The following is a 26,500-nucleotide window of genomic DNA, read 5'->3' as shown; positions in this document are numbered from 1 at the left end:
CCTGTCCAAACAAGTGAATAAAGGCAAAAAGGGAAAAAAAGCATAAAACAACTCCACCGGATCAAATTTTCTGAGATGCAGCTCTCGACTAGCGCCATCTGTTGGAATTCTGTTCCTAAAATGGCATGGCTAGAGGACCTGGAGAAATAGTTTCAAACCTGATTATAATGGCCCTCGATGTTCAAATATGGCCCTCTCAAGCAGCGTACCTCATTTGGCAGGAGAAATGACGAACTTTCAGAAATATGCGATGGAGATTTTGAAGAATCATTAAGGAATGGCTGACGAAGAAATGAACGCCTGTGATGGAGATTTTGGAGAGTAACGAAGGATGATCTGCCAAAGAAGAAAACTCTTTATTTTTAGCAGAAATAAAATCATTTTTTTATTCACAAGTCAACACTAGTTTTTAGTGGATTAATTCCATTCAGATGAATGGAATTAATCGCACCTTAATTGAGTTATGTAAGACAGTACTCTACAGGAGACCTCTTTTTTTTCTTGTTACTGTTTTTTACGAATGCTTTTGTTAATGAATTACTACTTTTAAGGTACTGAAAACTGCCGCAAACATGTTTTTTTTTTTTTTTTAGGGGACGGGGTCATATCTACAGCTCTGTGTTTTGCTCATACTTTGCCCACCTCAAAACTAATTCATTCTTATTTATTTTTTTTTTTTTTGTGAGTTTTTCTTTTACTCGTTTACATCCATTATTTTTGACAGCATGACACCTGTTCTGTTCCCCATTTTTAGGCACGCTCCTCAGGGCGCTGTTCTCACTATTCTCTTTGTTTATTTCTTTGATGACCTTCTACAGTCTTAAGAATATCATTCTTTAACAGAAGGTTCAACGTTATGGACTCCATCCTCCACCTGTTAGCAATTCACAACAATTTTGACTTAGTCTTGAAATCATTTCATTGGTATCTCAAAAGTCCTGCTAGTATTTGTTAAGTTTTACTGAGCTCTTTGATTGGAATACAATTTTTAACCAAAAATTGTATTCCCAAAACCTTCATCTCTCTTTTGGTGGTTTAGAAATTGTGCTTAACTTCTCTGGCAACTTCTGTTGCACTTAGCTGATCCTGTTTGGAATTCTCCTACAAGTCTTAAGCGTTCTTTTTTTTATTGCAATCTTCAATGGCCGAAGTAAAGACAATTTATATTTCTAGTGAATCTGTCGTGAATAATTCTGCTTTGAGATTATCTTTTACTCTGCTGAAAGGAGCCTTCTAGTTTCCCCTTTGATATGTATAGTTGTCACTGCTTAGCAGAAAGATATTCTCCCTGCTGAGATCAGGAATTACTGTTCATGTCCGTTCAGAGACTATTTCTCTCCATTGTCTTACAATCTATGGAATTTTCCTCTCCAGATGTCCTTCTTGATTCCTACGAACTTCCCTCTTTCAAGAGGCGAGCCTTCGTTTTCATTGGTCTTGGATTCCACTTTTTAATCCTCGATTATTTTTTCTCTCTCTTTGGCAAATAACAGGAGGCTGTTCACCTGCTATAGTAGATTCACATCAACCGTGCATTTGATGTCTAGGCCCGACCCTTACGACGCTGCTGATTGGCTGTTGATAAGCCAATCACAGGGCTGGAAACTCAGTCTCTCTCGAGAGAGACTGAGAGTTTCCAGCCCTGTGATTGGCTTATCAACAGCCAATCAGCAGCGTCGTAAGGGACTGGCCTAGGCATCAAATGCACGGTTGATGTGAATCTACTACAGTACAGTTTTGTTACTCAAAGTAAAGTATCAGAAGTCTTGCGATGAGAACTCTTGAAATATAGTGTTTCGTTGATTTGCTAAAAACAAAAGTACATTCTATCTTGAGGCTTTTAAAGCGTATCCTTTCTTTTACTTGGCCAAATAGACTTTCTGTAATGAATGAGAGAGAGAGAGAGAGAGAGAGAGAGAGAGAGAGAGAGAGAGGAACATCGTGTAAGGTTTCAGGGCTTCTTTGAGCGTTAATGTCCCTTTACCGAGCCTTGTCCAATTACATTAGCAGTGAACAATACAATTTGCATATCCATGCCTTAATTATCATTTCGAGTCAAATAAAGGAGTTTCTTTTTTATATTCTGTTCTTACAAGAAATAGAGACGGATGAGAACCTTTATAAAATGAGTATCAATATCGTCTCATTACTGAAATGTAGCATGCAAAGACAGTGCAGTAATGGATGCAATGCCTAAACAAAAAAATCACTAGAAATAATATGTACGCATGATGCGTTCATGAAGTAAAATGTGATGACAAAACAAAAATAACAGTAATGAATAAAATAATCAAGAGCCAGTCATCCCAAAATAAAAATCATACAAATAGTTTACATTACAAGTTCAGTAAAATATGTAATGACAAAAAATTATGGTAATAAATATAATAATCCAGAGCCAGTCATTCCGAAGTGAAAATCATGTAAATACTTTACATTACATGTTCTGTAAAACATGTAATGTCAAAGAATAATAATAAGTCCATTCAGAAATGAAAATAATCTGAATACTTTTTTTAATCACAAATTTACTTGGCACTTGCCTTCTCAAAGTTCATGCTACGAATATATATATATATATATATATATATATATATATATATATATATATATATATATATATATATGTTTCCCCGGAACAATAGTCTTCAGATTGTTTCCTTATGATGTAATTTTTTAACGGTCATTATTGATGTCTAATTGATTTTTGTTAATAACATACTGACTCTATTTTTGGCTTTGATTGTTATGTTTCTTGTGTATATATATTACTGTCTCAATTTTTATACATTTATTGACTGTTAAAGTACCTATTGAGCAGTTCATGTTTTACGATGTTCAGTTAATTTCTGGCCATTTATTTTATTGACTCGTGCCTTGTTTTTGACAGTTTATGTACTGAGTCTGATGTTATTGGTTCATAACAATATATATATATATATATATATATATATATATATAATATATATATATATATATATATATATGTGTGTGTGTGTGTGTGTGTGTGTGTGTGTGTGTGTGTAAATATAGTAGCTGTCAACTCATAATACAGGAAACATAAAAAAATATATAGGGAGACGGGATGGTAGTTCATGCGTTAGAAATGGTGGTGTTATTTTGGTCCTAAAGCGGACCCATAACAACTCCCGCCCTCCCCCCTCCCCCGCCTTCCCCCGTCACCACACAAACATCCCTTACCCCCACCCAAGCCACCACCACCCCGAAAATCATATAATCTAAGGCTCCAACTCCGGCATTAATGCTCTCCTCGACAATGAGGGTGGTAAGTGCGCACACGAGGCTCACCACCACAGTGATTACCTCTTGATTGCGGGGCTCATTTTTGCATGTTTTATCTCTAAATACCTTTCCCTCTCTCTCTCTCTCTCTCTCTCTCTCTCTCTCTCTCTCTCTCTCCATAAGTCCAGAGAGAGGAGGCTTCGTCACTGAGGCAAAATTCTTTTTTGTGCCCTTTTTTTTATCAACTTTTTCCTTCTTCCTTTTTTTTTCTTTTTTTTTGCGGTTAGTGCGTTAGTAGGAAGTGGATGGGAAGTCCGGCGTGATGTTCGTTATTAAAATATGCAGATTATGCAGCATTATTTATCGTAGCTGTTTACCACTCTTCCTTTCGATCGTACTTTTTTATTCCGTCTTATTTGGGGGATTCAGGACCATTTACTTTTGACTGTCACTAACAGCTTCTTTATAATGTATATATATATACATTATATATTATATATATATATATATATATATATATATATATATAAAAGTTTTTTGCCACGAAGGAAAAAATGAAAAAGCGAGATAGCCGAGTACTTTCGTTCCTGTTCGGACCCTTTACTTAAGGCTATCTCGCTTTTTAATTTTTTCCTTCGTGGCAAAAAACCTTTCTTTATACATAGCATCACGTTTTATATACATCGTGATCAAGTTATTCATATATATATATATATATATATATATATATATATACATACATACATATATACATACAATTTACTCCCTCCCTATCCCTCTACAGCTAAGTCACTTTCAAAGTGGATATTTTCGTTACTTTTGGAGTAATCCTACAAATTACTTTGGTTTTGTTGTTGTTGTTGCTGCTGCTGCTCTTGCTCTTGTTGGGGGGTAGGAGAGGTTTAAGGAAGAGCCTAAAAAGGTCTGAAAACGGTTTTTCGCGTTGAGTTAAAGATACGGGAATTTCAGGGTAAGATACTTATGAATTGCTTATTAGAACGAAAATGTAAAAAAAATAAACAATGTGCTTGTTAAACAGAAAAATTATTTCTAATAAAATATAGCATATTTATTTCAATTTTCGTTGGTGAAACTAGGCTCTATATGACCGTAGAATTTAATTTACGTTTAGAATTTCGGATTATGATGTTTACAACTTATGTGCGTGGGGAAAATCTTCCACGCATTCCGAGTAAGCTGGAGGTCGGATAACGCCTCGTTTTGTTTGTACGATTCTAGTTACGTACTTATTTCCGTTCCTATTACGTCTGTGTTTATTGTAGCCTTTGTAGGATATAGGATACTGGGTATCTGTAAATATTAATGGAAGTTAGCCTTTTTTATTTATTTTGCTGGTTAGAGATAAGCCAAAGTGTTCTTGCAAACCTTTTTCTCTTTCTACCCTTCTCACTTGTGTATGTGTGCTTTTACATGTCTGTCTGTTTGTTTGAGCTGTCTGTCTCTTAAATAAACAGGTTTACGCTTCAATTTGAGTTACCATGTACAATGGCCCGCTGTAAACCTCTTTCTGTCTCGTCCTGAAATAGTTTCTTTTACATGCTAAATTATACGTCCTCTCTCTCTCTCTCTCTCTCTCTCTCTCTCTCTCTCTCTCTCTCTCTCTCTCTCTATGCATTCTGGTGTTTTGTTTGTATTGTTTGTATGGTGCTTTTACGTTGCATGGAACCTGTGGTTATTCAGGAACGGGACCAACGGCTTTCTGGTGTTAAATGTCACCATAGTTAAGAATGATCTTACTGAATACTCTCTCACTCTCTCTTTCCGCATACGGACTGACACACACTCGTGCGCGCACGTATGATAATCAGGAGTAACATCAGAGATAAGAACAATAAAAAAAAAAAAAAAAAAAATACCTGTACCACCAGATCTGGAACCAGAACCCCCCGTCCTGGATTATTTGTTGTTGTATCATTACGACATTGGACCGTATGTTTCTTTTGCACCGAATTCACTCAAGGTACGATTTTACGCTATAAAATGGAAATGATACGCATATTGAGTGCAATGGAAATGGTACCAAATTGATTTTTTTTTGCGTTTTTTATATATGTATGTGTGTGCACGTGCATGTGTGTGCGCGTTTGTGTGTTTGAGAGAGAGAGAGAGAGAGAGAGAGAGAGAGAGAGAGAGAGAGAGCTCATTGTAAGTTCATGTATTTCTGTAATTCAGGGGTTTGTGTTTGTATTATATATATATATATATATATATATATATATATATATATATATATATATATATATATATATATATATATATATATGTGTGTGTGTGTGTGTGTGTGTGTGTATGTGTGTGCCTGTGTGTGTGCTTACGTGCTTACAGAGAGTTGCACAGTTCAACAAAATCTATGAAAATATATAAAAAATGAATGAATAAGAACAATGCGCGTGTTTGGAATTCCACTACTTCATGAATAATAAGAAAAGTAGCCGTAACAATGAATATTCTTCATTGTAGACGATCGCAGAACTAATGATATTTATGATATTCATTAAAATATCAACATGTCAGTTACCTTTGATAAAGATAATGATAAAAACAAACAAGGCGTGATTCGACCTTCAGCTTAATTGGGGCGTGTGCTAAAATCTACGGTTAAATAGCGCATTGTTTCACCAACGAAAATTGAAATAAATATGCTATATTTTATTAGAAATAATTTTTCTATACTGTTTAACATGCACATTATTTACTCTTACATTTTCATTCTAATAAATATATAATAAATATCCTATCCTAAAATTCCTGTATCTTTAACTCAATGCAAAACACCTTTTTCAGACCTCTTTAGGCTTTCCTACTCCCTAACAAGAACAACAACAAAGTAGTTTGTAGGCTCACTCCCGGCGTAAGCAAAAATAGACACTTAGGAACCTATCAATTTCGATCGTCAGAAACAATATGGCAACATCTGGCAACCGCACCAGTCGCATCGGTTTTTACAGATGAATCGTATTATTGTTGCCACATAAATCACATCGCTCGACTCCCATCTGAGCTACAGTCATGTAAATCACGAAATAGATATTACAGAATCCTAGAAGTGATTATTATTGCTCGAACTGACACAGTACTGACGGATGTTGCTCATTGTACGATGACAAAGGCTATCAATTACTCTTTACGCGGTAAGTTATCCCAGGCAATAAATAATTCGCTCGGCCCAATTTGGCAATAGTGATCTTACGTAAGGAGGAGGTAGGTAGTATGACATTTATCTCTCTTTTTTTTCATTTATTTGCGGGTTGCTTCTTCGTTATAATTTGATTAATTGACTGATTTATATCCTTTGTCACTCGTTCATTGTTTTATTTACGTGGCATACCTGTTTGCCTTATTCAGATAGGTACTTATTTTCAGCAAACGGTTGTTTGTATATATATATATATATATATATATATATATATAATATATATATATATATATATATATATATATATATATATATATATATTTCCGTGTCACTTAAGTATTTTCCTTTTTAGATTAGTACTTATTCTCAGTAAACGATGCTTTCATATAATATATCGATATATATAATTATAATATTATATATATAATATATATATATATATATATATATTATGTATATATTTCTATATATATATATATATATATATATAGTATATATATATATATTAATATGGTATATATATATATTATGGTATAATATATATGTATATATATATATGTATCTATATATATATATAGTATATATATATATATATATATATATATATATATATATAGATAATAATAATAATAATTATGTCGAAAATAATGATCTAATTTATATATATATATATATATATGTATATATATTATGTATATATATATGATATTATATATATATGTATTATATATTATATATATATATATATATATATATATATTATATAATATATTATATATATCAATTTCAAGCACGTAGTGTCAAGTCTCATATTTCTGTACTTAGAAAGTTCCTATAAATATCTCAAACCTTCAGAAGTGAAACTTCCATATAAATACTTTAAAAGTATGTGAAAGAAGCGAAACTTCCATAGAAATATTTAAAACCCGCATGAGAGAAGTGAAAGGTTCATATAAATGCTTTAAAACTGCATGAAAGAAGTGTAATTTCCATGTAAATACTTTAAACTTGCATGAAGGAAGTGAAAGTTCAATATAAAGTTTTTAAAACTGATTGAAAAGGGTGGAACTTCCATATAGAATTAAAAACTGCACGAAAGAAGTGAACCTTTATTCTTATTTTCTCTAACAATAAGAAAAATTATAACTAAAATTTTTTTTACCACATTGTCTGACATGGAGGCCCATCAGATAATACTTTATTATTAGCATGAGTCTTCAAATGGAGCAATAAATTTAAAACTGTAAGAATAGCTATCCTTACAGTTTTCAATTTAAATATATGTGCATTTACATATCTGTGGATTTGTTTCTCCATTATTATTATTTATTATTTCGGTAGATGCAAGCTCTTCACATGGAACAAGCATACAGGTGAAACTGACTTGAAATTCAAGCTTCCAAAGAATGTTGGTTTCAACCTCCCACCACAGATCCCACATTGCAGCAATAACTGATGATGATACAGAGCCAGTGATTTTTCATCGCCCAGTGGGAGACGCGAACCCACTACATCTAAGTGAAATTCCACGATACTAACTACTATACCAACGGACCAGCTGTTGGACTAATTACTCTGTTCTTAATTTTTCTTTCTTTTTTACACCCTGGGCTGGGCACGATTATAGGATTTTTTTTTTTTTTTTTGGCAGGGGTACAGCCTTTAAGTGTCCGTACTTAGAATAACTGCCCAAATAACTAATATTTTTCGTCCAAAGCACATTATTAATCAATTAATATATATATATATATGATATCTATATATTATATTATATATATATATATAATACACATACATACATACCTACATACATACATACATACACACACACACACACACACACACACACACACATATATATATATATATTTATGTGTGTAAGATAGAATGTAGAGAAACAAGCAATCTGATCTTGACCTTACAGTACCATTAAACACTGTAACGATTGGAACCCATTTCCCACGACCCGCAATTAAGTTCATTTCTGAAAATTACAACCATACGTGCTGAGTCTACGTGCTCTTCTTTTTAACCACCGTCTAAATCAGATGATGAAAGCCTCTAAATTACAACACTTTCCAAGCCTACGCCGTCAACACGCTATGAAATAACGTATAAAGTCGTCCCTTACTTACAGAGTAGCACTCTTAGTAAATATTCCTCTAAACGACTTGTTATGCTCCCATTTTTTTTTTTTTTCGCTGCAGGCATGTTTTAGGCAATGCCTGGATGGTAGGCTCCTTTGAAGAAGTATGCAAAAAGAACAACTTAAACTGCCAACTCAGGCGTGTCTGAGTGTAAGCAGGAGCGCGAGGCCTACTGTCCATGCGAGTAAAAAAAAAAAAAAAAAAATACTCATATTAAGGAATGACTACGCAGGGGTTCGCAGGCCTTTAAATCATGAAAAACAAAGGAATTCGGTTTACGATAATTCCTACTTCACTTCACACACCGTCTTCTCTCTCTCTCTCTCTCTCTCTCTGTTTAAACAATCTGGTCATACCTCCCTCCTCTCCGTCGCAAAGCACCCTTACCTTGATGCATTTTCACGATAAGGTTGCGTAATACTTAACATCATTTTGTTAAACGCTTATTGTCGGGTGCAGCTGTAATATATATATATATATATATATAAGGTAGTGCTTCCCGCTACGAATACTTTGAGCTTTAGTTAAACGCAGAATAATTATATTTTAGAAATATTGTATACTATTTTCAGTCATTTTTTTCCAGGATAATTCGATACGTGTATAAAAAAAATCCAGCAAACTCCTCTAATTACAATAGGACACAAATGAGACTAAGATATAAAGCAAGGGCAAATAATAGGATTAAAACAGAAAATATCAAGTGTAGTATAACAGAGCAACCAATTTAAGCTGAATTAACATTTCAAGAAATTCGAACATGAACCATTGGAAACTAATCAATATGAATCATTATACCCTTTCAGTGCACGCAATTTGATGACCATTATTGAGCCATGGTAGTATTAGACCACTCAGTCAGTGCCGACATAACTAATAATGAAATTTTACCCATTCTGTGTTCTTGTTAACTTCATTTGACAGATAACTTCGTTTAATAGACTTGGCCTTCCCGCGAAAAGATATCATTCAAATTAAGCTAAATTAATTTAGTCAACAGCTTGTGGGAAAAAAATCATGTTAAATAGCCCATACTCAGATAGGAAAAATATACAAAACTGGGTGAAAATCAAGACATTTTAACTAAAACAAACGAAATAAAAACGAAAATTGAAAAAAAGGCAGAATTACGAGAACATAAAAAAATCGAAATCGGGAAATGATGGTCGGTTGCGGAACTGGGAAATTGGAAGACCGAGCAGCCATTGTCTTCGTTGAAAAGAAGAAGAAGAAGAAGAAGAGGAAGAAGAAGAAGCGAGAATTTTACCCGGAAAAAAACCCTTTGGCCAAGATTAATTCATCCTGTAGGGTGGGGCTTGACAGGTAGTGCAATTCATAGCGATTAAGCAGACTGTTTCAGTTTTGTGGCGGAAGAGATCATTACGTGAAGGCGTTTAAATCACTAGATGAAAATTTGCTTTTTCCATCGCAATTTAAACTATGTTATGACATATAATGGCAGATTTTCCATTGGTGTGTGGCGTTTGGGAGCAGCTATGACTTCTAGATTGAAAAGATCTGGATTATAAAAATGTTTTAAAAGGTTTATTGAAGTTTTGAAGACTAGAATGTATTATCATGAAGTATCGGAGCTCAAGAAGTTACGGCCTTTACTAAGGATTAAATGTTACTTCTTCTGCGGGTTCTTAAGTAATTAATTCGTTCCCATAACCTTCTAATCTGGAATATGCGCGTCACGAAAATCCCGGGTACTGAATTTAATTGATTTTTTATATCTCATAAATCAGCATTCCATTTCGGTGAGAAGTCAAAGGGAAATCTAGCAGAAAATCACAGCAATAAAATAAATAAATAAAAATCATACCCCTCGACCATATATATATATATATATATATATATATTTATATATATATAGCTATATATATATCTAGTTATAAATAATATATAATATATATATATATATATATATATATATATATATATATAAATAATATATATATATATATATATTATATTAAATATAATATATTATTGATTGTGTGTCTGTTGGCGGGGGAAAGGTAGGTAGGTAGGTGTGGTGTATGTTATAAGGTGTACGTTCAAGTGTTAACATGCTTATTTCATTTTGTTAGAGCGATCATTGGCACATTCTGTCATTGCAATGCCGAGAAATCGAAATGTCTTGCATCTTAAGTGAAAGGCTCTGACTGCAAGCTATAATAAAACACAAACTTATTTTAGAGATCACATGAAATAGATTGGTCTTACTTTAACGTATTTTTGTAGTATGAAAGAGCCCAAAAGGTAAGTTCTACTTGATTTTATTCTGCGCCATCGTGACCTTTCTTCAGACTAGTTATGTCTCTTTTGTACTAGAAACAGTTCAGTTTATTAGATTCAGTTAAGCAGATGAAGGATATAAACTTATCTAAATTTAACCACCTTGCGGTATGCGATCGAGTTTCAAGGTCTTACGCCAAGTATGATTTTTTTACTCCTAACAAGTGAAAACTTGCTTTACTCGTCTTTGCTATATAATGTCTCTCTTATTTTTCAGATAAAGAGAATCAGGAGAAGAACAAGAAGAAGAACTACTATCTGACGAGTGGCAAGTATCCAACCGGCCCCGCCCACTAAGACAACTCTGGCCATGTGTGCATACCACGCCCATCAACTGCCCAAAATTTGCTTCATCATCTAGCAAGGGAGGAATAATTCTCCCCACCACCCAATCCCCCAAATCATCTCTTGCTCTTATTCCTCGCCTGTCCAGCGTGAGCCCTTGATGATACGTGTGCAGGATCCATCGTTTTGTGCTCATAAATCGTCGTCTCACTACAGAAATTCAGGACTTGTCTGAACGCAGTCTCAGTCGGTGAGCAAATAAAATATGAAAATATAAACGATCTGGAACCAAGTCTTTTATCACATTCATGTATCCTGCGCTTTAAATTAACGTCTCCTGCTCAGTAAGAGTTTCTTTTTATTTTTAAAAAGGACTGAAGGTGCTAAGGATCGATTTCCGAAGTCCTCACACTTCTCCAACGAACCCCTAATTAAAAAAAAAAAAAAAAAACTCAGGCCCTGGCTACTAAAGTCTCTTGAATTCCGATCGAACCGACAAATCCATGTAAAACGAGACTGCAGAAGCTCGAACGGCTCTATCGTTTCATCTCCTGTTAGAGAAGCACTTCAGCAAGACGCCAGTCATGACCTCGTCTCTTATGGTGCACAGAAGGAAGAAGAAACCTCAGGTAAATACACCGAAAATGCAGTTTTATATTCATGATTTTATTTCCTGATAAAACCTTCTGCTTTCATATTTCCTTTGACATACTTCATAGTTCACGGTTAGTCTTCTTGGAGATTTACATTATATAAATATAAATATTTTATTAGCAGAATAAAATGGTAAGTTAATTTTCTATATTGTTAATTAGATTATAGTTTTCTAATTCAGTGACATGACCTTAGGAGAGGTATACATTTATGTGCATTGCTGAGATTTGTTGTACTATTAAATCCTCATTCGTTTTAACACATTCTTGTAAACCTTACATGCTAGTTCCTACGCTTGCTTAAAAATATAATATACACTATTAATTAGTCATTGGCTTCAATAACTTTATTTTAAATATTATTCCAATTTCAAATGTCAGCATGCTGAACCAAGCCAACGCATACATTTTAAATCAAGTGACAGGTAGAGTGAAAACTAGAACATGTTAGTAATAAGAACCAAAATTTCACCTAATAGTATGATACAAAATACATTTAACGACTAGTTCCACATGGCTAACAAACCAAATGCATAGTTAGTAAAAAGCTAAGAATATACATTTACATTATTTCACTATGCTTAGGAAATATGAATACATTCACATAAATAAGAGTTAGAATGTTTTATTATTGACAGCAAGTACTAAATTAGCTTCATAACCACCCACAACTAGTATCAGGTGGGAACTTGTTTACTCAGTATCTAGTGCAGTAAGGACTTATTATTCGTTAGAAAATAGCTGAAAACAAATACATTTCATGAACAATTAAAACAAGATAAACTACAAGAAAACACTATGAATTACCAATACTGCGATAAAAAAGACTTTGTGTCATAACCAGCAACAAAGACATTTCATTATTTGAAGCTAGTTGATGGAAGGTCAGGAATCCAGACCCTTTGTCTTGACATGATGAATTAAAGACTAAAACTGACAGATTCTTTCGTATGCTAAAACTCTTGCATTGTTTCCTGTGTTAAAAATCACGCTTTGTTGCCTTTGCTAAAAACTCCTGAATTCTTTCGTCTCACGAAACTCGCCCATTCTTTGTTTTGCAATAACTCGTTCTTTTTTCTGAAACACCGGCTCTTTCTAGTAGAATCACTTGTTCTTTCCTCTAAAGCTCATCGGTTCTTTCTGGTGGAATCAGTTGTTCTTTTATCTAAAAACTTTTGGTCTTTCTTCTAAAACACACTGGTTCTTTCTGCTAGAATCAATAGTTCTTTCTTCTAAAACTCATTAGTTCTAACTGATAGAATAACTTGTTCTTTCTTCTAAAACTCACTAGTTCTTTCTGGTGGCATCAATTTTTCTTTCTTCTAAAACTCATTAGTTCTTTCTGATGGAATTAATTATTCTTTATTCTTAAACGCACTAGTTCTTTCTGGTAGAATCATGTTCTTTCTTCTAAAACTCACGTGTTCTTTCATTTAAGGAATCTCAGTCATTGTTCCCTTTGTTAACACCCACCATCATTAATTCTGCCAAATTCACACATATTTTTCTTCTGCTCAAACTCATGAATTCTTTATTCTCATAAAAATCAGTCATTATCGCCTTTGCTATGCATTCTGCATACTGAATGTAAAAGATCTTTCAACCCCCTTGTTTACATCACCCCAAAATTAGCATAGGAAATTAAACGGTATGCCTGATTCTTAATTATATTACTCTTGATTGTTACATGTTTCCGAGACATGTGAATGAAATTAAATTGAAATATTAACGTTAAATTTCGGAAAACCCATTTAATGCTTGAATAATTCTGCTCTAAATGCATGTGAGTTATAGAACATTATTTTGTGAGATAGTGATATATACATACATATATATATATATATATATATATATATATATATATATATATATATATATATATATATATATATATATAGAGAGAGAGAGAGAGAGAGAGAGAGAGAGAGAGAGAGAGCAGAGAGAGAGAGAGAGAAGGGGAAGGAGTTAAAGGGGTGTTGGGAGACCAGTCAGGATCATGTTTCTAAAGCAAATGTTAGCTCAAGTTTTCTTTTGATAATTTGTTTTTGCTTAAGGCTGTAGTTCCATGATATTTTGATATTTTGAGAGAGAGAGAGAGAGAGAGAGAGAGAGAGAGATGGGGGGCGCAGGTTGGAAGACTAGTCATGATCACCATATATACAGCAAATGTTACCTTATATTTTCTTTCATAATTTTTCTTTAATTTAGGTTATCATTTCATGATATTTTGAGAGAGAGAGAGAGAGAGAGAGAGAGAGAGAGAGAGAGAGAGAGAGAGAGGAATAGCGCCAGTCATGAGGTATTACTAGTTATATTGTAAAATAAATGTCTTAAATTTCCGTTCCTGAAACCAAAACCTATACATATTCATTTTAAAAAAATGATTTTGCAATAAAAACAAAACCAAAATCAGCTCTGAAATAATCGGGCTTTGATTTTTCATAGTTTCATTGGCTTTTTGGTCCTGTATTCACTTACTTCAACAGATATATATATATATATATATATATATATATAATATATATATATATAACATATACTATATATATATATATATATATATATATATATATGTATGATATATATATATATATATATATATATATATATATATATATATATCTAATGATAATTATATATATTAATATATATATTATATATATATATAGCTATATATAAATATAATAATAATATAATTATATTATATATATCCATATATATATTTATATATATATAATTATATATCTATATATCTATATATTTATAAATATATATATATTATTATATATATTATTATCATATATAATATATTCTCAATGTATATAATATATTAATATATTACAAATATATATATATAATATATTTTTTTTTTTTTAAATAATATTTCTATATATAATATAATATTATTAACATATAATTATTATAATTATATGATATATATATAATTATAATATAATATATATTAATATATATTATAACCATATATAAATAATATATATATATTAATATATATATATCTATATATATATTATAATATAATATATAATCTATATATATATTTATATATCTATATGATCTAATATTATATATATATATTTATATTTATAATATATATATATATATTATTTATATATATATTATATTATATATTTATTAATATATATTCTATATTATAATATATATATATATATATAATAATTTCTATATATATATCTGTGTTTGTTGTATGAGAGAGAGAGAGAGAGAGAGAGAGAGAGAGAGAGAGAGAGAGAGAGAGAAAGTCCTTTAGGTAGAAAATAAAACCTGACGCGAAATCCCCCTTGTCTGCCTGATAGCGCATACCCACAGACCTGTCATCTTTAGCGGACTTGATGCATTAGAACAGCGACCAGTTAAACTGACTTAACTGGTTATGCAAAACCGGTTCCGAGCGAGCCCGTCGCATGCATGACCAATGCGCATGCGCGCTCGCCAGGGTGACTTTTCTTCTCCGAATTTAAGCATGCTTAAATGTAACCTGGTTTTGACAGGTGCGGAGAGAGAGAGAGAGAGAGAGAGAGAGAGAGAGAGAGAGAGAGAATGTAATAGCTTAAGGTTTTTTTGAGCAAAATTGAATAAGTGTTGAGGTAAGTGAATACAGGACCAGAAAGCCAATTGAAACTATGAAAAATCAAAGCCCGATTTATTTCAGAGCTGATTTTGGTTTTGTTTTTATTGCAAAATCATTTTTTTAAATGAATATGTATAGGTTTTGGTTTCAGGAACGGAAATTTAAAACTTTTATTTTACAATAGAACTAGTAATACTCATGACTGGCTCTCTCTCTCTCTCTCTCTCTCTCTCTCTCTCTCTCTCTCTCTCTGTGTCTCAAAATATCATGAAATTATAACCTAAATTACAGAAAAATTACGAAAGAAAATATAAGGTAACATTTGCTGTATAAATGGTGATCATGACTAGTCTTCCAGTCGGCGACACACCCCCCCCCCCCCCCCCCCCCCCCCCCCCTCTCTCTCTCTCTCTCTCTCTCTCTCTCTCTCTCTCTCAAAATATCAAAATATCATGGAAGTACAGCCTTAAGCAAAATCAAATTATCAAAGAAAACTTAAGCTCTCTCTCTCTCTCTCTCTCTCTCTCTCTCAAAATCAAAATCAAAATCAAAATATGCGATTACAGCCTTAAGCAAAAACAGACTATAAAAAGAAAAAACTTGAGCTTAACATTTGCTTTAGAAACCAGTGATCCTGGACTGGTTCTCCCAACACCCACCCCCTGTCCCCCTCCCCCCCTCCCCCCCACCCCTCTTCTCTCTCTCTCTCTCTCTCTCTCTCTCTCTCTCTCTTTCTCAAAATATCATGGGTTATTACAGCTTTAAGCAAAAACAGATTATATAAATAAAACATGAGATAACATTTGGTTTAGAAATAGTGATCCTGATGGTCTCCCAACATCCACCCCTGGCCGCCTCCCCCCCCCCCCCCCCTCCCCCCCCCCCCCCCCCTCTCTCTCTCTCTCTCTCTCTCTCTCTGTCAGGTCAACCGCATTAAGCACACAAAAACTTCCTCAATAAAACGATTTGCTACAATCGTAGGAATGCCGTTCAACCGCAACTGTGATTGCTGTTTTGTCTCGGGCCGGGATCGCACAAAATGGTGATGAATTCCATCGGTCTGCACGATACCACGGCCGGGAGGGAAGGAGGGAGGGAGGTCTAGCAGTTTCACAGCCAATATATATTTTTTCATTCCATGTTATACACAGTGTTATACATCGGAGATTAATCAGTTGGTCGATAACCATCATAAGGATGTCGTGCAATTGGAGCCTCGAGAATTCGGGAGAGGATTTAGTGCATTACTATAATTATACCTTCAAATAATTCACCTTGCTCTTTCTGTATTTCCACTTACTTTCCTCACTCTCTCTCTTATTTATTTATTTATTTATTTATTTATTTATTTATTTATTTATTTATTTATTTATTTATTTATATTTATTATTTATCTATTTATCTATTTATTTATCTACAAATGAAAGCCATATTCTTTGGAAGCATGAATTTCAAGTCAGAGGTCCCGATAGACTTATGTCATATGACTAGGGTTTATCTTTTAATAATAGTATTATACATTACCGCCTTGCGCGGAGACGATTAATTGGCCAAAAACCATCGTACGTTTTAATTACAGTAACAACAGTCTACGTCAGTAATATGCAGCATCCTTTAATTGAGTGACTGGTCAATTACTCTCATTGATTTTAATTAAAGTAACAATAATTAAATTACATTTAATAATTGGTCAGTTACTGTTGTAAGTTTTAATTATAGACCTACAACCTACGAAGATGATATGCAGCATCCTAAAATTGATTGATTGGTTAATTATTGATTAATTGCTATCATAGATTTCACTTACATTAACAAAAACTATGCAGACAATGCGCATCATCCTAAAATTAACATATTTAAATTACGTTGCCAGTTTTAGTAGGGTCGGTCAATTGTCCGAGTTAGTAAGAGAGATTGAATGTACAACTGAAAATACGCAACGATTCCCGAATTAGATACCTTGCTAAACTGAAGTATTTAGATAAAAAAAAATCCTTGCAAAGAAAAAAAAGATTGCCTAGAAATGTGCATTTTGAAGTATGCACATGTAAAAAAACACTAAAATAAAAAAAAACACCTGTACAGAAAAAGAAAAAATACCTGTATAGAAGTCATCACTTGGTCTCTGGCTATAAAAAAATACTCGTATCATTAGTAAACTCAAGTAAGCTACTTAATCTCTGGTGTAAGTCATATGATCAATGTAGCTATTGTATTAATAGTTTATAGTCTGTTGTATTTAGAGTACAGTGCATTACTCCCAGCAGCTCCCCTCAACTGGTACTCTTCCTTTCAAAGTCTGGGGGTTGTAATAACCGTCCTTACTAGGTAATTAATCCAAGAGGTGATAAGAGTAGATAAGGTTTTGAAAAGAACAGTTTCTGACGAAACCATCTAGTTTCTTTAATACCTGAAAATTATTGTCGAAAGTAGCCACAAGTAAACAGCACTGTTTTGAGTTATGTAACCCATACCGAGTCATTATTAACTGTAAGGATTGAACTGGGAATTTTACGAATATTCTTGCAGATGTCTTTCCAATATGGTTTCAATGTGAGAGCAAATGCGTTACTGGGTATTCCTGAAGCTTTTACCTTATAGAATAAGGGAAATGATTATTCGTGTAATTCGCAAGTCTAGATCTTCATAACATAATAAAGGAGTTATGTTCAAATATTTGTTAACAAGAAAAGCCTGAAGTATCTTTGTTAGGTGCTGCTGAGAGCATTGTGTTTAACAGATGTATGAAATCATATATCAGGAGAAAATGTTTTGTTACATTTTCCTGATAAAACAATACTAATGACAACAGACTGACAATGGTTCAGTCGCCTCCCAGATTTCAACATAGTTATCAGATTATAGGTAAGCGAAGATTATCAGCCAGCCCCCCTACAACCGGCTCCCCCAGGGAAGAATAGATAAATAGATACAGAAAAAAAACACTTCCTTGAACTTTAATTCCCTGGAACGATTCCAATCATCTCGAATTCCCAAACGAGAGAATGCGGTAGTTTCATCTGCAAACACACGTGAACGCTCGCAGCAAACGCTGTTTAGACACGGTCGCGCGGGCGATCTGATTCGAGAATTGTAGGATTCAGTTCTAGCTCGGAGTCACTATTCGCGCCTAGAGCAAATTATTTTCTAGGGAGGAAATTTCGAACTGATTATGTGGAAGAGAATGGCGGTACGGACTCATTTTTTTCCTCTTTACCGTTGCCTCGACATTTTTTTACTCTCTCTCTCTCTCTCTCTCTCTCTCTCTCTCTCTCTCTCTCTCTCTCTCATAAAATACGTATTTTGTACATTAGAGACTATATATAACAAGTTATTCTCACTCTCCTCGGATGGACTAATAAGTCTTCGAGACATCCTAATCCTTGTAACTCTCTCTCTCTCTCACGTAAGTGCACATCACTTTCTGAGCTTTTTATCCAGATACATATTTTACTTGCTTTTAATATCTTAATTGTCTTTAGAGTACTCTCTCTCTCTCTCTCTCTCTCTCTCTCTCTCTCTCTCTCTCTCTCTCTCTCTCTGTTTCACGTAAGTACACAACACCTTCTGAGCTTTATATACAATAACATATTTATATCTTTATTGATAGTCTCTCTCTCTCTCTCTCTCTCTCTCTCTCTCTCTCTCTCTCTCTCTCTCTCAGCTTAGAAGTGCATCGCCCTCTGAGTATCCTCTATTCCATAGAATTTGCTTAACCTTCAAATTGTTCCGTATCTCCGAGTACCTTGTAGCAATTTACACTGTATATTCATGTCGTACACAATCCGGAATTCATCGTCTGCCATGCATGTAATTGGCTCTCGTAACTACGGGGTTGATCTGGCTTGCGCAAACGTTACAAACATCACGTCACAGCGCGCTCACGTATATCGTCCCAAAGTACGATTCAAAGATATGGAAGGGTCCTCCGTTAGACTTGAACACTTTTCTAGACCTAGGCACTGCTCGAAGAACTGCGATCCAAAACTACGATCCAAGGACATCGAAGGGACTTCTCTAGACGTAAGCACTGCGATTCAAAGAACTTCGATCCTAGGACATCGAAGGGCCATACTAGACATGAACACTGCTCCGAGGAACTGCTATGCAAAGAAATACGATCCTAGGACATCGAAGGGACTTCTCTAGACGTAAGCACTGCTCTGTGGAACCGCGATCCAAAGGACTACGATCCAAGGACATCGAGGAGACTAATCTAGACGTAAGCACTGCTCTGGAGAACTGCAATCCAAAGAACTACGATCCAGTGATATCGTAGGGACTTCTCTAGATTTAAATACTGCTCCGAAGAACTACGATCCTAGGACATCGAAGGAACCCCTCTAGACGTAAACCTTGCTCCGAATAACTACGAAAGCACTGGTCCAAAGAATTGCAATTCGAAAAGCTACGATCCTAAAAACAACGATCCAATGAACTACGATCCGAAGACATCGAAGGGACCTCTCTAGATGTCAACACTGCTATGAAGAAATATACGCCCAAAGAATAAAAATCCAACGAACTACGATCCAAAGAACTAAGATCCGAAGACATCGAAGGGACTTCCCTAGATATAAACACTGCTATGAAGAACTATACGACCCAAAGGACAAAAATCCAAAGAACTACGATCCAAAGAACTACGATCCGAAGACATCGGAGGGACCTCTCTAGATGTGATCAGTCCAACCGGATCGCCGTTAGGATGCTATGGGGAGTTTTTTTTGTGGGGGGGGGGGGGGGGGGGGGGGGGGGGGGGGGGGGGGGGGGGGGCCGGTGAATTTCTTCTTCAAACGATCCGTGTTCTATGAGGTTACGGCCGTAAACAGTTTTGAGCAGCGGAGGACGCGCGGCTACTTGCGTGAAATTACAGTCAAATGTTGCTATTATCTCTTGTTTGGGATGGCTTGATATCGGCATTATCCATTCGTTCCGTGTTATCGTGATTTCCTCTCTCTCTCTCTCTCTCTCTCTCTCTCTCTCTCTCTCTCTCTCTCTCTCTACGTAGTGCTTCAATATATATATATATATATATGATATATATATATATATATATATATATATATATATATATATATATATATACTATATATGTATATATAATATATATATACACATATATATATTCATCTATATTAGTCTATATTATATATATAGATATATATATAATATATATTAATATATATATAATATATATATGTATGTATAATATATTATTATATTATATATATATATCTATATTATAATTTATAATTATATATATGTAGATATTATATATATAGAATATATATGAGTGTGTGTGCGTTGCTTCTGTAGTCAATACATTAAAGTATGAAAAATAATTGAAGTTATGAACAGCTAACAGGTGCTGTGAATGAAGTATTGATGTTTGTCATTAATTACGTTTAGAGTGTATTTTAAGAAAAGGTGGCGAACCAAGTGTTAGTTACGTGTAGTGTAGTGTTCTACTTATGGAAGAACGAATTATTATTATTATTATTATTATTATTATTATTATTATTATTATTATTATTATTATTATTATTATTATATTATTATTGTTATTATTATTATTATTATTCAGATGAACACTATATATGGATGGAGGAATTCCAAAGGGGCCACTGACTTGAAATTCAAGCTTAGTAAGAAGTAACATGGGGTAATGAGAAGCACAACAAGAAGAGATCAGTTATTAAAAATGAAAAAAAATAACGCATTAGTAAATAGATGAAAATGTAAGTAAATGATTAAAATGCAAAAGGAGAACTGTTTGAGGGCAGTAATGAATTCCATCTTTGCTTGAAGTTTTGAGGTTCCAGATACCAATGAATAAGGTAACTTTAGCAGTGGAATAAACTGAGTAAGAGTAGCATACTGAGGCGGGACAATAGAGCGCATCTATCATTTTAGTTAATCTGATGCAACGTGATTTTTAACAAAAAGTAAATGCAACATTGTTCTAAATTGACCAGTTCTCAACTTGGGTTGCCAAGATGCGTGTCTCTGCTCGTTCAGGTGTACTCAGAGATCTCTGAAAGCGTTATTTGTCACGGACTTCCTCATAAACGAGGCCTGGAATCATGACGTCATTTGTCACGGACCTACTCGTAAACAAGACCTAGAACCATGATGCATCACGCTTAGATGATCCGGCAACTCCGTCAGAAGCCATGCGTGTATAAATAGTTGTTTGGATGCAGGAAGTCGTGCGTGATTCACCGTAATCTTATAAACCATAGAGGCGATGATATCTGGGGACAGATTCACTTTGAGTGAACCGTCAAGAAGAAGAAGAAGAAGAAGAAGAAGAAGAAGAAGAAGAAGAAGAAGAAGAAGAGCGGGAGATGCAACCAGCGCGGGAAAGGAACTGTTTGTTTATGGTGTTATGTTAGTGCTTGGAGGTCATGACCGTAGCTTTTTTTTTTTAAGAGCAAAGGTCAACGAGACGAGCAACCCAAGAAACATGCAAAAGAGCAAAGGAGAGAAGAACTGCCTCTTAAAGGGAAGTAAGGTCACGAAAGTCATGGAAAACAGAGGCTCGTAGCTGCCTTTACTTTCCATGAGCATTAAGAAGTTTCAAAAATCTGTTCTCGTATTTACTGCAGAGCAAGTCGAAAGAGATCACGAGGCTGATGGCTGTATCTTTGGCATTCAATGGACGTGTTGTTCTAAGCCAAAACAATACAGATTATGTTGAGAGGAACAACCTCTGAATATTTAAAGTTTAAGCTAAAGAAAACGTAGGAAAATCGGACTTGAGTAAGATAGTGAGAATAAGATAGCAAAAGATAGTAAGAGTGGTTCTGCTTTTAAAATGTAGCATTTTTGAGGAGAGCGTTCACTCTGAGCTCTGGGAGAAATTTACTGTTGTTTAACAGATATGTTTTTTTTTTTAATAAAACGGTTTCAAAAGAGTCAGTGAGTGGAGCATTGTTCAGTTTGAATTTAAATTGCCCCAAAGAGATAAATGTCCCAGAAGAACGAGGAAAGGAAAACATGACAAGTAATACTGCTATTAAGTATACGTCAACACTTTAACATCCGCATACTTTGGGTCTTGATCAAATTAGTTTACCAGACACACATAAGTGATCTTTTTGACATTCTACTACTCTGATGATTAGTCTGAAACTTGCCATAAGTAGAGTGGCCTTTTTTTTTTATTCCAAGACCTTTAGAATTATCTTTGATAGAGTGGCCTTCATAGACGCTAATTAGGAGGGTCTTTTACATTCCCAAGTTTCCGCCTTGTCAAGATTAAAAAAGTGGGATCAGACTTGTGCTGACTGTTTGGCAGATGATATTCTCCTTGATGACAGCACAAAGGGGGGAAATGCAAGGCATTAGCGAGCAGCTAGAAGCAGTTTCAGAACTAGAGAGAACTGTCAAAGTGCTTAGCCTCTTGACAAGTTGACATGAAATATCGGCTATTCCCAGAGGAACAAAAAACCAGAAGGTGACCTGAACTGATGTCTGAAATAATGATGCACAAAATATATCAACAAAAGCCATTAGGAGGTAATTAGGTACAATTAAGAAAATACAAATAAGGTTAGTAAATGAGGAATGCATAAACTAAACTAAAAGCAACCCTAAATTTAGCTCGAGATGATGTGTCTTACAGAGTTATTGGAAAATCAGGATGAGAGGCCAGCTAGAAAACTATGTCTAAGGAAGAAACTAGACCTCATCCTGCGATACCTTTTGAATGTTAGGTTGTAATATGCTTAAAGGAAACGTATCTAAATTTGAATGGAAGAGATGCATGTGTAAGAAAAGGCATGTCTAGACTGTTCATTAAGTTTATAAAGGATAACGGGATGAATTACTGAATAGTAAGTGCATGGGTGTTGAGCCAATATGCATCTCAGTGACTTACATGGAGACACGTGCTATGCATTGATATTTGATTGACGCCAGCTGTGTGATGAAAAGAATGACACTGACGGCATGAAAAGACGTCTTTTTTTCGTAATTAGATGCAGACGCCTATACAGAAAGTGTGATGTAGTTTTATATGAATCAGTAGTTAAGCATACATACCTATAATATAATATATATATATATATATATATATATATATATATATATATATATCTTATATATATATATATATCTATATATGTATATATGTATGTATGTATATACTGTGTGTATATGTTATTTGTGTTGCATGCCCTTCCATATAATCCAGAATCATTCAGTACTGTTCAAGACTTAAATTTTTGTTCGAGGACCCAAGACCCCTGATGCCGAGACATCAAACAGCGAAGAACCCTCCCCACCTGGTCGCGGGTGGTTTCAGCGACTCAAGGAAAGGTGTTTCCTTCACAACAGCGACTCGCCCGAAGGTGAGAGTTCGGCCGATGCCACCGCCGCAGCAAGCTTCGTCAGTGAGTTTAAGAAGTTGGTCGAGGAAGGAGGTTACTCCCCCAAGCAAGTTTTCAACGTGGATGAAACCGGCCTCTATTGGAAGAGGATTCCTAGTAAGCCTCACAGGTCGCCAGAGGACAAGAAAACCCAGGGGTATACGTCGGCCAAAGACCGCGTCACTTTGCTCCTAGGTGGCAATGCCAAGGGTGACTTCAAGCTGAAGCCTCTTCTGATTTCTCACGCTGCCCATCCGCTGGCCCTCAAGGGGTACTCGAAAGACCATTTGCCTGTCATCTATAAGGTCAATAAGAAGATATCGATCACCAGCACCCTTTTCAGTCAGTGGTTGACTGTTTATGCTGCTCCTGCAATGAAGAACTACTGTTCCAGGGAGGGGCTGGATTTTAAGGTCATTCTAGTGATTGACAGCGCCCCTGGGCATTCACCAAACCTCGACGACTTGCATGAAAATATAAAGGTTGTTTTCCTCCCTTCTAACACGTCCGCTTTACTGCAGCCAATGGACCAAGGGGTTAGTGCTGTACTGAAGGCTTATTACTCAAGAAATATGATGGACCAGCTCCTCCTGGCTACTGACGGTGAAAACAAGCCAACAGTCAGAGAGTACTGGCAAAGTTATAACATTCTGAATGCCATTGATAACATAGCAAGATCGTGGGATGAAATCTCTGTGAGTTGTATGAATGCTTCTTGGTATAAGCTCTGGGCTGAAAGCATTGAATACTCCCCTGTGATAAAAGATAGCGTCCCAGTTCTCGTGAAAGAAACCCTTAACCTGGCGAAATTAGCAGGGTTCGAAGAGCTGGAGGTCAAGGATGTCGAAGATGTGCTCGCATCCCACGCCATCGAACTGACTAGTGAGGAACTGCAGCATCTTGCAAAAGATACTGCATCCCAAGAAAAATCTGAAGAAGACGATGACGAGGACAGTGGGCCCCAACATCGAAAATTGACCATTAAACGGATGTCAGAGGCACTGCACTTCATTGAACAGGGACTAAGTATATTCACTGATGATGACCCCAACAGAGAACGAAGCTCTAAAATTAGCTGGAAGGTGACAGAGGAACTTCGCTTTTACTACGACACCTACCGAGAGAAGAAGAAAGCTTCCAAGCACGGCGACCTGGATGTAGTCCCTGGTCAACAAGAGGGCGGGAAAGTATTTGCAAAGAATCCCTTAGGGAAAGCGTCCTCTGCACGTCACACAGTCGATGGCGGGAAATCGTCGAAACGTCCGTCAGCATCGTCTGCGTCGTCGTCCTCAACCTCTTCATCTTCTAGGAAACCACCAGGAAAAGAATCAACGACGTCAGCAGGAGACTCTGAACGAGCACCACGATCGCCGTCGCAGCAGAGGCGAGAAAAATCTTTAAGAAACGAGAGGGAGACATTACCAGAATCGGACGAAGAGGACGACGGAAAATCCATCAGTTCGCAATAACTCGTTTTCTTCTGCCACGAGCAACAAACAGCCCGACTTTTATGATTCACCTGTTGCTGTTGGTGAGTAAAAGGAGAGAAGGGGGAAGAGAGGTGTAGAAATGCTCACTTTTAATGTATAGCATTAGGTAGCAAATGTTTTTTAAATCCTTCACGTACCAGTAAAAGAAATAGAAGATAACACCTTGAAATGTCAGGTACCCATAAATGGGTTAATAAACAGGAGCCCTAAACTAGAACAATATTTAAAAAGCTGACTTGCATGCATGATGCGTCGTAGGACTTCACTCTTATTTAAAGCTTTTGATCTCTGGCACTTACGCAGACTCTAAAATTCTGGAGTTAAATAAAGAACATCGTAAAAATGCAACGGAATAAAAGCTGGCAGAATAAAAGGTATGTGAAACCAGATTTTACATAAAGATTGGGAAAGAGCAAAACACGGAGCTTCTAGAATTGACGACTGACTGAATGGTAGAAACTAAAACAAAATCGCTTAAGCCTATGATGAATTGATGGTTGTAATGGCAGGCCGTTAACAATCAGCCAGGCTTTAACTATTTAATCGGTAACTGCACTTCACTCTCACACCATCGACATTCTCCTATTTTAAAAAAAATGTAAATAAAATAGAGATAAATACATACATGAACTAATAAGAAATTGAGTTTGCTCAGGTTGCGAGCTGCATTGAAGCTCCCAGTTAGATGATGGTATTTATTAGAGTATATTATATTCCCTTTTACATTACGTAAATTTTCGGCAATCCCGCTTAGACTGAAATAGGTATATGGAATCTACTAATCTCATTCACCAAATTCGTGCTGATACAGCTGCCAACATGCAGCGAACTCTCCGTTCCATTCCCCAGTTGGGATTCAAGGTTTACAGCGAGAAACGTATCCCAGGATCCACAATAACCTATTTAGGACAATCACTGATGAGCTAACCCCACCTGCTATCCAGGAAAACTTAGATTAAGGGGATGAGTTAAAGAATCTTTGATTTTAAGGTGTGACGACTGTCCCTCAGCCATGTAAGCAGCGATTGCGCCATTTGTCCTTTGGCTGTGGGTAGTGTCAACCGAAACGATTACTAAACTCAAGCTGTCTAGCTGCAGGGTCACATAATGCTTTGCACCTCGAGCAGGTAACTCTAGGATCTATACACTCTTCACAAACAAGGATGTGACATTGAGTTTGTCTGATCAGTTGTCTGGACGAAATAAATTTTCTGAAAGGTTGGTGTGTGTAGTACAAAA

At 35.3% G+C, this 26,500-nt stretch overlaps 1 protein-coding gene across 3 annotated transcripts in view; it reads left to right on the top strand.

Moving 5' to 3' along the window:
- Positions 1 to 26,500, top strand: part of LOC135225624 (uncharacterized protein DDB_G0271670-like) — a 53,301-nt gene that overhangs the window by 8,290 nt on the left and 18,511 nt on the right. Inside the window, exon 2 of one of the 3 annotated variants that reach the window (XM_064264937.1) lies at positions 11,066 to 11,762. In XM_064264937.1, the coding sequence (XP_064121007.1) occupies positions 11,718 to 11,762 (45 nt within the window). In that variant the 5' untranslated portion in view covers positions 11,066 to 11,717. Of the gene's footprint in view, positions 1 to 11,065; positions 11,763 to 23,556; positions 25,303 to 26,500 lie in introns of those variants that run through there. The other 2 variants (XR_010317048.1, XM_064264938.1) reach the window with 2 other exon arrangements.

This window comes from Macrobrachium nipponense, chromosome 13 (genome assembly GCF_015104395.2).
Source record: "Macrobrachium nipponense isolate FS-2020 chromosome 13, ASM1510439v2, whole genome shotgun sequence".
Taxonomy (NCBI): domain Eukaryota; kingdom Metazoa; phylum Arthropoda; class Malacostraca; order Decapoda; family Palaemonidae; genus Macrobrachium; species Macrobrachium nipponense.
This window is presented reverse-complemented; position numbering and strand designations above follow the sequence as displayed.